The sequence below is a fragment of the Mandrillus leucophaeus genome, unplaced genomic scaffold (genome assembly GCF_000951045.1).
Source record: "Mandrillus leucophaeus isolate KB7577 unplaced genomic scaffold, Mleu.le_1.0 Scaffold318, whole genome shotgun sequence".
NCBI classification, from domain to species: domain Eukaryota; kingdom Metazoa; phylum Chordata; class Mammalia; order Primates; family Cercopithecidae; genus Mandrillus; species Mandrillus leucophaeus.
Window position 1 is genome coordinate 315,262 of NW_012103343.1, and position 16,666 is coordinate 331,927.

The following is a 16,666-nucleotide window of genomic DNA, read 5'->3' on the forward strand; positions in this document are numbered from 1 at the left end:
GTAGTTTTCATAGTGTGAGTCATGGTAAAACACTAAGATGGTGGCTTTTGTTTAACACTTGTTAATAGTGAGGCTACTAAGATGCTATGAGCATGTAGTAATCACTTGGGTCTTTTCCTTATCATAATTGCTCTATCTTCTAGTTGATACTAGATCTGTAGACCAAGTAGATTGTGACTATGGCAGGTAAATGGATGAGTTTAGGGGGGAAATTATGAGCATACTTTTTAGGAATAGTTAGGTAATCAAGACTAAAATTTTCAGGATGGGAACTTCTGTTGGTCAACATGCCTGTACACTGAAATGTGTCTTTGGGCTTTCAGAAGCGTGGTATAATTTCTTCCTCAAAGATCTGCTTGCTATGTTACATGGGTACAGAGCCATGGGAGTGAAGATGACAACCATAAGAAAGAGACAAAAGAATCTGGCAGCAAAATCAACCCCAGCAAAACAAAGTGGAAATTAGAGAAATTAATAAATGGAATGAAATTATATTACTCAAGTTCTTCAGTTTCTAAATAGGCTTTTATATTTCATGAAATTACTTTACAGTTTTAACTTTTTATTGTACTTTTATCCAAGAGGCTTTGGCTGGAAGTGTGCCCTGATAGGTCTAATGTTAATCATTTGAATTCTTCTGCATAACTTTCAGGTTTGGTTACTCACTGATTGACTCTTCAAACTTAAATGAATAGTTGAAAGAATAAGGCAAATTGTATTTTTTTTCTTTTTCTTTCTTTTTTTTTTTTTTTTTTTAACCAGACATTCTTTTCATTATGGTACTATGTGCTATGGTGTCCTAGGGCAAGGAAACATTGCCTTGCTATTTCACCAGAGTAAAATAATTATTGATTAGGCATTATTGATTTCTCAATTTCTGCAAGGAATTTGAGCCTCATTCTTGAGGAAAGAGGTGACAGAAAAAAAAATATTATATAAATGAGGTTTCTGAGTCAAAGATTAGGTTCATGCAAGGATCCCTATTTTAATTTTTTATTGAGTGTCCAAATTAATGTCAATATAACAGAATTCAAAGGCAAAGATAAAAGTCCACAGGCTCAATTCTAGCTACAGCACATGTCAGTAGTGCAGTGTCTGCTATGTGGAAAGACTGAGAAAGTGTCTTAATCAAAATTTCTACAAATCTTTGATATCTGCTTATTTATTTTCTGCAGAACAGGAGCCTCTTCATGTTTGATGTCCCAGAAGCAAGGGCCTGTTTCTGTTGAGTTTGATGATAGAAGATAGGTCTCCTCCCAGGGAGCTCAGCTGGATGTATCCTGCTTGCTGCCTTAGTTTCTTTTATGGAAGGAGATAAAGGAGGAAGAAGACTACATTATAGAATTGGTAGTTGTTTGTAGTGCTGGCAGAGTCTCAAATGATATTTGTTCTGTTACAGTCATTTCTAACCAAAGGATTCATTTTTGCAGCAGATGAAAGATGGACAGCATGCAAATGCTTGGATTAGACACATTCCAATGCTTTGAAATTCCATGCGTTGGTGTCTGTTATATGTGTTATTTTTCGATATATTTTGCTGCTATTACATGGGTGCTTACTTAGAACAATTAGTAAGAAAAACCAGCAGGATTTGTTTGTAGTCCTTACCAAATATTTGAATAGGAGTCAGGTGACTGTTAGAGTGGGAACAAAAAGTGCAGAAGTTTAGGATTTGGCCTTGTTTCAAAAACTGTTAAGTTTTAATGACTCTGATAATGTGTTCAGTCTCTTAAAGGTTATGGGGCTGACATTTTCCACTTTTTTATGGAAAGAGAATTAGATTAATTGTTAGGGTATGTCACTGGGGATCTTTTGCTTAAGGGCTACTTTTGAGTTTATTCCTGGAAAGGAATGAAGTTGGCAGAAACAAGGTCAGTTTTCTGTTATGTCTGATGACTGTTTCCAGGAAAGTTTGGTTAGCCAAACCACATGGATTCTTGGTCTCTATTGTAAATTGCCAAAAGGGACATCCACCCATGGAAATTATTACACTTTCCTTTTAAATATTGGCATCTGTAAGCTCCTCATGGTAAGAGGAGTAAAATTTTGAGAAGTCTGAAAAGATATAACTCCTGAGATCCAGCAAATGAAAAACACTGTCTTTCATAAGTGGAAGGTCTATCCCCATTGGATATGCTAGAAGGTTGGAAAATCATTCTCAAAATGAGAGAGACTTTGTGCAGGTGACTCAGCCCTCATAATGGTCTCTGCTGAAGCTGGACTTGATATTTTATAATATATACTAATTTAAAATGATACTCTTAACAAATCAGCCATTTATATAGTCACTTAACACCTGAGACATTACAATTAAAATAAGAACGGCATTAACGGTGCTGCAGCCGCTGTCGCCGATTCCGGATCTCATTGCCGCGTGTCGCCGATGACCGCCTGACGTGCATTCCCGATTCCTTTTGGTTCCAAGTCCAATATGGCAACTCTCAAGGATCAGCTGATTCATAATCTTCTAAAGGAAGAACAGACCCCCCAGAATAAGATTACAGTTGTTGGGGTTGGTGCTGTTGGCATGGCCTGTGCCATCAGTGTCTTAATGAAGGACTTGGCAGATGAACTTGCTCTTGTTGATGTCATCGAAGACAAATTGAAGGGAGAGATGATGGATCTCCAACATGGCAGCCTTTTCCTTAGAACACCAAAGATTGTCTCTGGCAAAGACTATAGTGTAACTGCAAACTCCAAGCTGGTTATTATCACAACTGGGGCACGTCAACAAGAGGGAGAAAGCCGTCTTAATTTGGTCCAGCGTAACGTGAACATCTTTAAATTCATCGTTCCTAATGTTGTAAAATATAGCCAAAACTGCAAGTTGCTTATTGTTTCAAATCCAGTGGATATCTTGACCTACGTGGCTTGGAAGATAAGTGGTTTTCCCAAAAACCGTGTTATTGGAAGTGGTTGCAATCTGGATTCAGCCAGATTCCGTTACCTGATGGGGAAAAGGCTGGGAGTTCACCCATTAAGCTGTCATGGGTGGGTCCTTGGGGAACATGGGGATTCCAGTGTGCCTGTATGGAGTGGAATGAATGTTGCTGGTGTCTCCCTGAAGACTTTGCACCCAGATTTAGGGACTGATAAAGATAAGGAACAGTGGAAAGAGGTTCACAAGCAGGTCGTTGAGAGTGCTTATGAGGTGATCAAACTCAAAGGCTACACATCCTGGGCCATAGGACTCTCTATAGCAGATTTGGCAGAGAGTATAATGAAGAATCTTAGGCGGGTGCACCCAGTTTCCACCATGATTAAGGGTCTCTATGGAATAAAGGATGATGTCTTCCTTAGTGTTCTTTGCATTTTGGGACAGAATGGAATCTCAGACCTTGTGAAGGTGACTCTGACTCCTGAGGAAGAGGCCCGTTTGAAGAAGAGTGCAGATATACTTTGGGGGATCCAAAAAGAGCTGCAATTTTAAAGTCTTCTGATGTCATACCATTTCACTGTCTAGGCTACAACAGGATTCTAGTTGGAGGTTGTGCATATTGTCCTTTTTATCTGATCTGTGATTAAAGCAGTAATATTTTAAGATGGACTGGGAAAAACATTAACTCCTGAAGTTAGAAATAGGAATGGTTTGTAAAATCCACAGCTATATCCTGATGCTAGATGGTGTTAATCTTGTGCCTAAACTGGTTAGTGTGAAATAGCTCTGATGCACCACTGCCGATTCTGTACATGCTGCATTTGCCCCTTGAGCCAGGTGGATGTTTACTGTGTGTTATATAATTTCCTGGCTCCTTCACTGAACATGCCTAGTCCAACATTTTTTCCCAGTCAGTCACATCCTGGGATCCAGTGTATAAATCCAATATCGTATGTCTTGTGCATCATTGTTCCAAAGGATCTTATTTTGTGAACTGTATGTATCAGTAGTGTACATTACCATATAACATAAAAAGATCCACATATAAACAATGCAACCAACTATCCAAGTGTTATACCAACTAAAACCCCCAATAAACCTTGAACAGTGAAAAAAAAATGGCATTAACTAATTCATGTATTTATTTCATGCAACAAATATTTATTGAGCACCTTGCAAGGGGCAGAAACAGTGAGAAAATTGACCAAGATAAACATATTTCTACTTTCATGAAACTTTCACCTTAATGAAGTAATACGTTATGGGAAAATGTGTTTTTTTAATGTTATACTTTATATTTCAAAAGGAAAGTATTTGGATAACTTCAGCAGATCATGCAATCATGATATTTTTGTATTGCTTGGGATATACTCTTGTTGATTCCTGCATGTTCTTCATTTTTGCAAATTTGTGATAACATAAAGCCTTTTTGAGACAGGTGGCAGACTTTGCCTAACATTAGTCTTGAATGCAATAATGTTAACTTACTTACAAAAGATTTAACTTAAGGATGTTACTCATTTGCAGTACTAATTGGATTTCTTTCCTGACCCAGTGAAATTTAGAATTTCCTAGATACTCATGATTATACAAAAGTATATCAGCCTGTTCTTTAAATATTATATTATCCCTTTTGTGGAGATACAATCAGACATTTTGTATCTACTCATTGTGGATATTCTTAATAATCTGAAACTCATTAGTCAAATAGTTGACACAATTAATTTGTTTAGGTCTCAAAAGAAAGGCCAAGTTTTGATAGTTTGCAGAGCATTTTAGCATTATTGGTCATTAATTTCCAGATGTTATTACTCTTGAAAACACATGTGACCATGGCTATTAGCATATAATATATTGTACTTCTAGTTTATTTTTATGATGCTGTTTAAAAAACACACAGGTTACATCTATGAGTTCAAAGTGAGATAACAACTCTGACAATTATATGGTGCCCTCAACTAGAGTAAGCCAGATATTCTCTGTTATACTAAATAAATGAGTCTTCGATTACTTGTTACCTCTGATGCTACTAATTACTAAAATGAAATATCGAAAGTTGTGAATATTTAATCTTTAAGACAAATTAGAAGAATTCAAGGCTATCCATATAATATCACTAATTGCTATACATTATGCATTATGATATATTTCTTGAAGAGGCAGAAATGAAATTGTTTATAAACCTGGGAATGCCTATGGGAGTGCATGTGTATGTGACTTGCATTTGTCCTATGTATATGGTGGATACTCATATGATAGCCTTTAGTCCAGGCAGACCTTGGCCTGGCCCAAATCTTAGCCTAGTGCTAAATGATCTGCTTCTCTGACTGTCCTACAGCCTCTACCTCCACCAACATATTTTCATCTCATATTGTTCTGACAAATGTATTTCAATTATTTTCATTAAATATTCAGATTCAGAGTTAAAAATTTAATTATTTAAATTAAATTTAAGAGTTTAAAAATTTATTTTTATTAACTAGTCAGATTCAGAGTTAAAAATGCCCCTTACAAACAAAACCCATTTAATTTGCAAATTTCAAACCTTGTATATGTCTGTTTTTCAGTCACCTTATTTACCTCTTGACTTAAATATATATCAATTTTTTTTTGGTAGAATGGTCCTTGCCTTTATTGTAAGCTGCTGCAAATCCCTTTGGGGAAGAGGTTATTTATTTGTAGCAGCAGAGTCTAGTCAGGAAAACACACAGTACTCTAGGTATTTCAAAGAGAGGGCCTTTTTCCAAGCAATTAGTAACACAGGTGAAAAAAGAACTAGAAAGCCAAACAAAGAACAGAGGAAACCCAAGAATTTGCAGCAGCAGGAAGTAGCTACCATGCCTAGGTCTGAAGGGTGAAAATGCACGGAGTGGGTGGTTTACCAGAATCCAGGTGCCAAAGCCATCTGGCAAACCTGTCTAGTAGAATCTGAAGCAATGCAGGTTGCCAGAATTTCTTGGGAATGGAGAGAGGAAAATATCCTGATTTCTCCCGTCTTCCCACCATCCCCTTCCCTAACTCCCTAATCCATTTCCAGTACCTCCTTTTGACAAAGTCTGGCAAGAAACTAGCACACACAGAGTCTTGCTGAGGTCGACTGTGACGTGACACAGAACAGAGCAGAGGAAGACTAAGAAATGGTTCTGTAAGCAAACAGGACAAAGACAAAGATATGGGTCAAGCAATCAAGACAAATAATCTTTTATTCATATTCATAGTATCCCCCAGAGAAAACAAACTGATAATTGCTAATAAAAAAACAAGCACTGTATTCCTTGATTAGCTTGATTCCTTTGATTAGATTACAACAATCTTGTAGTCTCAAATTATTAACAGGTAAACAATAGGTTTTATTCACCTACTTTCTAATACAGCATCTCTTAGCTGAACATAAAACTCAGAGAATGTATTTCTGTGGAAACTGTGTTAATTTTTTTTTTCTTCTGAAGATGTTAGAAGAAAAGTTACAGAGGTATTTGTTTAAGCAGTCTATAATTCTACTTAGAATCCAATTGATCTTCAGAGATGGTCATACTAGCACTATAAACATATGTTATATCCACTAATATAAGTTTGTAATTTGATGATTCTTAGATCTTTACTTCTAGATAGGAATCAATTAGATAGACCTAAAGGAGTTAGAAAGTATTCTGAAAAATAAAGAAATATATATGAAATAAGTCTGGATTTGTTACCTTCTTAATATAATGTAACCTGTCTAGAGATTTCCAGAATGAAAAACATAAAATTAGAATGACTTTCAGTACTTATTTTTAGGAAAAATATACCTCTTATTAGTTTAATAAGAAAAGATTTATCCTATAAAATATGATATACCGAGTTTTTATGAAGTTTGAATGATTAAAATTAAGCCTTGGTTGGATTTCATCAAATTCAGTGTGGAGCTTTGGAAACTCATTGAACAGTTCTTTCCTTAGATAATTACCTTGCTTAGAAGTGCTTCCTGTCCAGACAGAATTCCCGATTTTTTTCACTTATTAAGAGAAGTCGGTTCCTTCATGCCTTTATAAATGGAGTAAAACATGAATACATTTTCTAGGAAGAGTGATCTTGTTTATTGAAATCAAACTATTTTAACTAGAATTATAGTAAGAAAAATTCCAACCACAGTGATATTTAAAATGGTTTTATTCTCTCTCTTTCTTAGCTTTTTTCCATCTCTTTTTGTAAGTCATATACACTCGAACAAACTAATAATAATAGTAAGATCTAGTTTCGAGGTAGTGGACTGCAACATTGAAGTCTGTAGACTTCTTTGCAAAGAAAAATGTTTCTTGGCGTTAAAAGTTTTTCTATCCAATACAAAATTCTGAGTGAGATACATCAATAGAGTGTATAGGAGTTCCTCCACTCTGGTCAGCTTGTTCTACGGAGTGAGACTGATACTGCTGCTTATCTCACAGTTTTGTTATGATAGTTAACATTTATTAAACTCAGACTAATGTTTGACACATAGTAAATAATAAAGAAATGCTTACAGAATAAATAAATACATTCATAAATAAGTTGATCTCTGTTCAAGTCATGCCATATTAATTACAATCCACATGCTAGAGTGTATGATATTCTCTCTGCCTGGTTCCCCACCTCTCTTTCTATTATTTAAATCCTATTATTCTTCAAGGACTGTGCAGATCCCACCTGTCTAAGCCTTTCAGGACAGACAGCTCTGGACTCTGCTAACCATGTTTCTCCTTCAGTCATTTGCACTTCTGCACCAATATTCTATTTGCTTTATTTAGCCTTTACCATTGGTTGTTAACCAGGCAAGGATATTAGAATTCCCTGGGTTGCTTTTCTACAATGTATATCCCTAGGTCAAACCCCTACGATTTTTAGAGTCAGTGAGTCCTACCTGGCACCAAAACATGCACATTTTGATAGGGTTCTTCAGCGAAGCCAATATAAGCCACTAGTCAAGATACACTGATCAAAATTATCTTTTGTTGCCAGTATGTAGATTTTCTTTATCAACACAAATATAAATATCTTGAAGACATAGACCATGCTTTGTTTTTCTTATGTAAACATAGCCACTACTGAATAACAGTCCTCTTTCATGTTTCATTGTAAGATCTCTGAGACTGGCACCCAGATTATGCCTTGCCAATGGGTTGGGGAGTGTATTAGTTCTCAAGCTGCTAATAAAAACATACCTGAGACTGGGCAATTTATAAAGAAAGAGAGGGTTAATGGACTCATGTGGCTGAGGAGGCCTCATAATCATGGCAGAAGGTGAAAGGCACATCTTACACGGTGGCAGGCAAGAGAGAATGTGAGCCAAGCAAAAGGGGAAACCCCTTATAAAACCATCAGATCTCGATGACTACCACAAGAACAGTATGGGGAAAGCCACCCCCATGATTCAGTTATCTCCAAAATGAGTCTCTCCCACAACACGTGGGAGTTATGGGATCTACAATTCAAGATGAGATTTGGTTGTGGACACTGCCACACCATATCAGAGAGGGACAAAGAGAACCACAGGTAGATCATTCAACTGTTGCCACAATTATGCTATGTCCTGAATAACCACAAATCTTCAGTGATATACCAAAAAGGCACTCTCATTCATGTTTCTGGAATCAGCAGGAATAGCCTAGGCACCTGTGCTGATCCTGGCTAGGCTTTCTCACATGTTTGTGGGGTCAGCTGACTGCTGGCTGGGCCCACCTAAATGTCGCTGTTCAACAGCTCACTCATGTATCTGTGAGCTGACACTGTTCCATGTGACTTTGGTCTTCCTCCTGAGACCAGAAGGCTAGTCAATGCAAATTTTGTCTTGGCAATAATGGAGGACAAGAGGGCAAATGCAGATGTGTAATCTCATTTCAAGTCTTTATTTGTATTGCATTGGCCAAAGCAAGTCATGTGGTAAAAGCCCACTTATGCAAGGTGAGTACTGCACATTACATGACAAAAGCTGTAAATATGAGGAGGTGGGAAGAGTTGATGTCATTTTCTCCGCATGAAGCTCTTGTTAATGTCTCTCTTCTGCACAGCACCCACTCTGGTGCCTTCCTGAAGCTTATTTCTTATTGCTTATAATTCTGATGTAATGTCTTTAAAAAACAACCTTATCACCCTGAGTAAGCAAGTAAGGAATCTTGTTCAGAGAAAAATGTTGCGAATAAACCATCACATTAATGCTATTTCATTTGCCATTAAATAGAAAAATACCTGTATTCCACAGACTTGACATCACCAGAATAATATGTCACATTTCATTAGACTAGAACATCAAATGCAGAAAACAAAATATTTGCTGTTCAGTAGGATTATCTGCTACTTGAACAAGGTTTGAGGAATTGTCAAGATGATGTGTTTGAATCTAGGACATTAAAACAAGAACGATGACTGAAAAATATGTTAAAAACCCCACACATTTGCTTTGAAAGGATACAGCATCTTGTTATCACTTGTGATTTGACCGTTGGTTCCATCTTTATTACCTGTGTCGTTGCTTAGTGAACTGTTGTAAAGCAACCTGTGAAGTATGCTATAAAAATTCAATTTACTAATACCAGAGAATCACCATGGGGAAGAATGGGAGTTTTTGCTAAGTTCCCTGGGATCTAACAAGGCCATGCCATGTTTTTGTCTGAGGGACTTTGTCTCTTAACGGATCAAAAACTTACAATATAGTATGGCATAACCAACTTTATCTATAGACAAACAGTAAATAGCCAACATAATAGATAAATAACTATAGCCATTTTTCTGAATTAATATGCTCATTTTCTATATTTGATTCTTTACTTGCTCTCAGGTAGGTACTTCATTGGCTCGTGGTGGGAGATTGATCAGATACATGAATATTAAATAAACTATTGGAAATTGCTTTACAACCCTGCTCTGTCCTTATTCTTCTGTGGAATTTTAGGTAAATCACTTAGCTGATTAATATTCTTATCTAAAAGAAACAATACAATTTGGATATATAGTTAGCAAGGGCCCTTGCCTATGTAGCTGAACAACAGATAATGGACCTGAAGTAAACTCTAAGTCTGTCAACTACACACCTTTGTTCAGAATCACAATGTATGCGTAGGTTTATATTTTATGAAAGCTGTGCTGTTTTATTTGATTTCTCTTTCTAAAAGGAAGAATATTAACTTGTAAAATAAAGAAAACAAAAGGCAGCATAGCGAAGCAGACTATGTGGTTTGGCTGTGTCCCCACCTAAATCTCATCTTGTAGTTCCCAAAATCCCCATGTGTCGTGGGAGGGACCAGGTGGAGATAACTGAATCATGGGAGCAGTTTTCCCCATCCTGTTCTTGTGATAGTGAGTTCGTTTTCACAAGATCTGATGGTTTTATAAGAGTCTTCCCCTTTTGCTGGGTACTCATTCTTCTCTCCCCTGCCACTTTGTGAAGAAGGATGCGTTTGCTTCCCCTTCTGCCATGATTGTACATTTCCTGAGGCCTGTGGAACTGTGAGTCAATTAAACCTCTTTCCTGTATAAATTACCCAGTCTAACAATGTCCTTATAGCAGCGTGAGAATGGACTAATATACTAGGGTGTGGGCTTATGCAACGTACCTAGTCCAGTTCAATCTCATTACCTTGCACTGATGATGAGATTCTCAGTCACAACTACAGAAATAACTAAAGCAGGTGGTGATTTTTATATAACTGAAAAGTTTCTTCTCAGACTATAATTGCTAGAGGAGAAAAAAACAGAGAAGCATGAGAATTTTACATGTGTAATTACAAAGGAACATGAGAACAAGTCCATTTTCCTAGTAAGTGAGAAACCATAGTTCTCCACAGCATTAGGAACTCTCTCCCTCTTGCACAAATGCACATATATATGTCCACTTCGTTTTCAGGCAATAGCCCAGCGGGATCAAGCTGGGCACAAAGTTGGGCCCTCAGGAGAGTGGGTTAAAGGCCTAGTTTCCCTTTCTTAAATGGAAAATGCTGTGGAACTAACATTGTAATTTATCTTGCAATCAGAAAGGAGAAATAATAGCTTTGGGATTCAATTCTTTTATGAACTCTTTGGTAAACTATGCAGGTAGTGTGAATTGCAGTAAGGAAAATGTAGCCAGCACTTGGATGAGCTACACTGGACTTAGGACACTATATAATTAAGAGATGTTAGCAGAATGTTTCTACAGGAGGATGAGGGGAGCAATGGCTGGCCCTGACTTGGGACCAGCTCACATTCACCTTGGGAAAGGGAAGGTTATAATGGAAACAAAGCTAGTGGTGGAGAATAAATTATTTCAGAATGTTTGTTATCAAGAGAGTTTGAATCTTTGTGCCTTGTATGTGGATAAATAGGCAATGAGTAGAAGAGCACAGTGCTATGAATGTTTGATAGCCAAATGATAGCTTGATGTCAAAGCTACTGATAAGTATATGCCATTTTAACTTCATTTGATTGCAGCAGTAGAACAAGCTAAAACTGAAACACAATAATTTTCAGGATTTAAAAGTTTAAAAATTCAAGCTGCATGGTATTGTCTTAGAAGGGAGCAATGAGGATAAAGTCATTCTTGTAATGGCAAAAAAAAAGATGAGTCATGGAAAAATGGTTAAAGCTTAGATTCATAATTTGATGCTCAGCTGTGACAAAGATCACCAATATATTCTACAAGAAAAGAGAATAGCATATTTTTAGGAGGCATCCTGTACATGAGGAAAAGTGTTCCATTTAATTTTGGGTTCTTGTTTCTATAAAAATAAATATTATGAATCAATATAGGATTGATGGTGCTGTTGAGAACATTTGGTTATGTGACTCATGCTTTAGAACAGCACTTTCCTATCAGGCAACTAGCCAGAGATCCTCCTACTGCTGGAAAATGTGTTTAATCAGAAGACAGGCTTTAATTAGATAGGATCATGCAGCTTGCTAACTCTTCATCTTTAATTTTCCAGGAGCCATTTCCTCATCATAAGGATGCAGTAGCCATAATTATTCCAATCATCCAAAAGAGAAGACTTTAAAGTACAATAGTTAGCCAGCAAAAAGAGAAGGCTAATTTCCAGTTGTGAGAGCATTTTCCCAAGGCAAATATTCCTTTTGTTCTGGATAGATGTATTTTTGCCTATTTCTACCTTTGTTGGGCTCCATTTTCTTGCCCTTCAATAGCTGAGTTCTCTGCTAACTGTTCTGAATTCAATAACTTTCTCTACTCCAGAAACCTTTCCAGTTATTTTTTTAGCGCTAGCCAAATTGTCTATATTGCCTAAATAAGTACAATGATGGCACATGAAATAAAAATGCCCAACAAAAAAATTTGGAGAAATCTCTCATGATATGTGGAATTTTAATAGATGTAAATTTAAAAAAAATGATTGTCAAATATTTGGGCAATCATGAGCTAAATGAACAGAATTTTTTGCTGTAGGATTTATCAGTGTGTTTGCTCTACTGATATATGTAGGCATATTTATGAAGCAGGTTCACTGTGCATTGGTTACCAACTTGTCTGAGTCTGGTGAGGCCCAATACCCACACACACAGCAAGTTGATTGAAGTGGGTTTATTGTATATAGATGGGCAGCAAGAGACAACAGAATTCTAGTATTCGTTGCCAACTAATCCCAGAAGACTCAGGAAAGCTGCCTGGGGTAGATGGAGTTTTTACAGCATGTGTCCCACTTGCATCACAGCTGGTGGACCCCAAAAAGCAGCCCATCCTGGGTAACATGACATGCTGGGCTAAAGCATTGAAGGACATCCTGTTTCAGGGTTGGGGGTAGTAGGGAACTGGAACAGAGCCCAGACTGTTCCAGCCAATTTCCTCCTTATCTCAGGATTTTGCATTCTTGCACATACTGTAGTTATTCTTGAGAACTACACGAGAAAAAGGGAGGAGAACTGGATTGGGTCCCTGCCACCTGGAGAGCTGTCCAGCATCCTTGGCATTAGACTTCCTGGTCTTTCCACCTCCATGATATTTTATTGGGAAAAGAGGACATGGGGGAAGGAGTTTTCTCATTTGAGTAACTAGCAATATTACCATTTTATTTCAAAACCATTGTAAGATCATACTTTTGCACCATGTTGCCTATTAAAAAGTTTGAGAATGGCTTCATGATTCCCACTATAAAGAAGAAAGAAAACCTGATTCCACTAGAAAGAAGAAAGAAAACCTGATTCCATATGACTCATAGCATACATTAAGCTTTATGTTAGTCAAAATAAACTAGGCAAATGGAGGTGCCCAATCTCTTAGTTTTAGCCCCTCAGTCTTTAGATACTTTGATGATAGAGATAGTCATAGCCCAATGGGCTAAGAATTGTTCATTACATTTTAACATTTTTTGAGGATTATACATGTAAATGAAAATAAAGCTGCTTATTTGACATTATTTTTTAAACTAGAGCATATAATATTTATTGATTATTTGATTGGTATATACTGAAAACTATAATCCATATAAATATTTGGCTTTAATCCATGCTATCATCTCATTTGCTAAGCCCTAGCTTAAGCTACTATCATCTCTTTCCTGACAATTTTAATCACCTCCTGTTAGTCTCCTTGTTTATACCCAGGTCACATTACAGTCTATTCATCACCCAGCAGCCAGGGGGATTAATTTAAAGTATAAATGAATTCAGACCATGTTCTTTGCTGCTCTGAATCATCAAATGATGTCCTGTGGTATGCAGAATTCAAAGATGGCCCTCAGATTTCCATACCCTCATGTAAAACATCTTGTGTAATTGTTTGGAAGAATAACCTCTTGAACGTTAACAGGACTTGCAAATATGATGGGATTTCACTCAAGATTGTTACAGTATATCACAAAATGGATTTTGTAAATGTAATTAAGGTCCCAATTCAAACCTTGCCTTCAGCTAATTAAAAGGGACATTATCCTGAGCAGGCCTGAGCTAATCGAATGAGCCCTTCAGAGGGATCCAGGTCTTCCTGGAGGTCAGAGAGATTTGTTGTCAGCAAGATGTTCCCCTGCTGTCCTGGAAGAAAGCAGTCATGTTGATGGAAGGAGGGGAGGAGGAGACAATTGGCAAAGGTTTGAGAGCAGCCTCTAGGAGCTGTGAGTGATCCTTGGCTGACATCCAACCAAAAGACAGAGACCTCAGGCCTACAACCACAGGGAAATGAATTCTACAAATGACCTGAATAAGATGGAAGAGCACCCCAAGCCTCAGATGAGAGCATAGTCACTGCCAACGCCAGGCTTGTAGCCTGGCCAGATTCTGAGCAGAGAACCTTGCAATGTCATGCTAGATTCCTGACCCATAGGAACTGTAAGATAATCAATTTGTGTTGGTTTAAGCTTTTATGTTTGTAGTAATTTGTCACGTAGAAAAATAATATACTTTCTATCTCTAACAGAAGAATATATGCATGGCTTTAGTAAGGATATTGGATTTTATTCTGGGTTCTGGCCTTCTCTTTGTCATCATCTTCTATTCTGTCCATGGTTCACACTGCTTTAGCCACACTGCTTTCACAGCTCTTGGAACACTGTGGTGTGTTCTTGCCTAAGGGCCTCTGTTCTTATTGTTTCCTATTCCTGGAGCCCCCCTGCGTCAGGGCATCCACATGGCTTCCTATCACACATCGTTCAGATTAGTGAGAATAAGCTGACTTGTCTAGTCAGGATAGGCAGGAGTTCTGCTGTGCCAATAAATAATCCCTAAATCTCAATGACTTAAAACAACAAAAGTTATTTAAAAGTTTGTTATTCCTTTTTCCTATATGTTTAGTATAGATCAACAAGATGGCTTTCCTCATCACAGGCACGAGGGTCCCAGGCTGACCGAGGCTTCCCATCTTGTAATGGATTTTTTTGATTAACGTTAGCATAGTATATATTTCTCTATCACTTTACTCTCCTGGATCCCATTACATTTAATCTATTTGTGTCTTTATATTGAAAATGGATTTCTTATAGACAAAAAATAGTTTTTTTTTTTCCTTTTTAAGTCCACTCTGACAGTTTCTTTTAATTGTTATATTTAGATCACTGACATTTAAAGCAATTATTGGTATAATTGAATTAATATCCACCATGTTTGTTACTATTGTCTATTTATGACTTTGTTCTGTGTTTCTTTTCCTTTTTTATATTTGTCTTGTATCTCCTTCTGCCTCCTCTGCTTTTAATATATGATTTTCTCAGCCTATCAGTTTTATCATTTTTTTAACTTTCTTTAGTAATTTTCCTTGAGTTTGTAGTATACACTTATAACTAATACAAGTCTGCTTTTAAATAACATTGTGCCACTTCATGGGCAGTACAAGTACTTTATAGCAAAATATTCTCAAATTCTTCCTCCTACTCTGTAATATTACTGCTATTCATTTGTCTATAAGCTATAATTAGTGAATATATGGTAGATATTATTTTAAACAAGCTTTTTTGTTAAATTCAAATAAGAAATTTTACTGTACCTTTATTACTTCTCTAATGTGCTTCCTTTTTTATGTAGATCTGAGTTTCTGACATATTTTTTCCTTCTTTCTGAAAAATTTCTGTTTTATATTCATTGGAAAGTAGGTCTACTGGTGAAAAATTTCCTCAATTTTTGTTTGTCTGAGAAAGTCCTCATTTCTCCTTCACTTTTGAATGATAATTTGATAAAATACAGAATTCTAGAGACTTTCTCCAACACTTTAAATATTCTACTCCAGTCTCTTCTTGCTTAATACCTGGGTGGTTTCTGAAAACAAGTCCATTATGATTGTTGCCCTTCACCCTGTATAGATAGGATGTTTTTCTCTTCGGCTTCTCTCAAGATTTTTCTTTGTCTTTGATTTTCTGTAGTTTGAATATGATATGCCTAGCTATGTGACTACACACACATGCACACACACACAGATGCAGGTGTGTGTGCGTGTGTGTGTGTTTGTGTGTGTGTATTCTCCTGCTTGGTGTTCTCTGAGTTTTCTGGATCTTTGATTCTGTCTCTCTCATTTGTTTGGGAAAATTCTTAGTCCTTATTGCCTAGATTTTTTCTTCTGTTCTCTCTATCCTCTTTCTCATGTTCCCATTATGTGTATATTACACATTTTGTAATAGTTTAACAATTCTTGGATATTCTGTTCCATCTTTATCTATTCTTTTCTCTTATTGTATTTTAGTTTTAGAAGTTTCTTTTGACACTTTCTTCCTGCCTATGATTCTTTCCTTGGACATATCCAGTCCATTGATGAGCTTATAAAAGACGTTTTCATTTATTATAGTGTTTTTGATCTCTAGCATTTACTTTACATTTTTTCTTAGAGTTCCCATCTCTCTGCTTTTATTACCCATATGTTCTTGCAGGTTGTACACTTTTTTCCCTCATGGCCCTCAGCATATAAATCCAAGTTTTAAATCCCTAGTCTGATATTCCTACATCCCTGGCATGTCTGCATCTGTTCTGATGCTTGTTCTGTCTCTTCAAACTGTTTTAGCAAGTCTTGTGATTTTTTTGTTGTAAGCTAAACATGATGCACTGACTAAAAGGCACTGAGGTTAACTCTCTTTTAGTGAAAGGTTTATCTAGTTAAGAGGTAGATTGTATTTACTGTTGGCTGTAGCTGTAAGTGTCGGAGGCTCAAATTTTCTTTGTTCTCATTTTCTCTCCCCTGTTGCCTTTGCGTTTCCTTAGAAACTTCTAAAATGAGGTCAGAAGCATGCAGTTCTTTCCATTGTATTCCCCTGTGTTATATGGGAGCCCTATTGATATGATGGTGAGGTGTGTGGAGAGAGGAAGCATTCTCTAACTCTATGCTTTGGTCTCAGTCCTTTAGTGAGCCCGTGCCTGTGCAAGTGCTTCCCAGTCTCC

The 16,666-nt window shown here is 36.9% G+C and overlaps 1 protein-coding gene and 1 long non-coding RNA gene across 4 annotated transcripts in view; one reads left to right on the forward strand and one right to left on the reverse strand.

Annotated features, from left to right (window-relative positions):
* Nucleotides 1-986: 986 nt before the first annotated feature.
* The window catches only part of LOC105545076, a 34,922-nt gene continuing 19,242 nt past the window's right edge, over nt 987-16,666 (reverse strand). The window contains exon 2 of the long non-coding RNA XR_001006865.1: nt 987-1,299. This is a non-coding gene — a long non-coding RNA (uncharacterized LOC105545076). The remainder of the gene's footprint in view (nt 1,300-16,666) is intronic.
* LOC105545075 (L-lactate dehydrogenase A chain-like) lies at nt 2,337-3,997 on the forward strand. 3 transcript variants are annotated; one of them, XM_011987837.1, is made up of 2 exons: nt 2,337-3,118; nt 3,388-3,997. In XM_011987837.1, the coding sequence occupies exons 1-2, from the start codon at nt 2,432-2,434 to the stop codon at nt 3,523-3,525; spliced, it is 825 nt and encodes a 274-aa protein (XP_011843227.1). In that variant the 5' UTR covers nt 2,337-2,431; the 3' UTR covers nt 3,526-3,997. The 3 variants fall into 3 exon arrangements, with proteins under 3 accessions (XP_011843227.1, XP_011843225.1, XP_011843226.1); XM_011987836.1 differs by having other exon boundaries at nt 2,339-2,681; nt 2,850-3,997; XM_011987835.1 differs by having other exon boundaries at nt 2,337-3,997.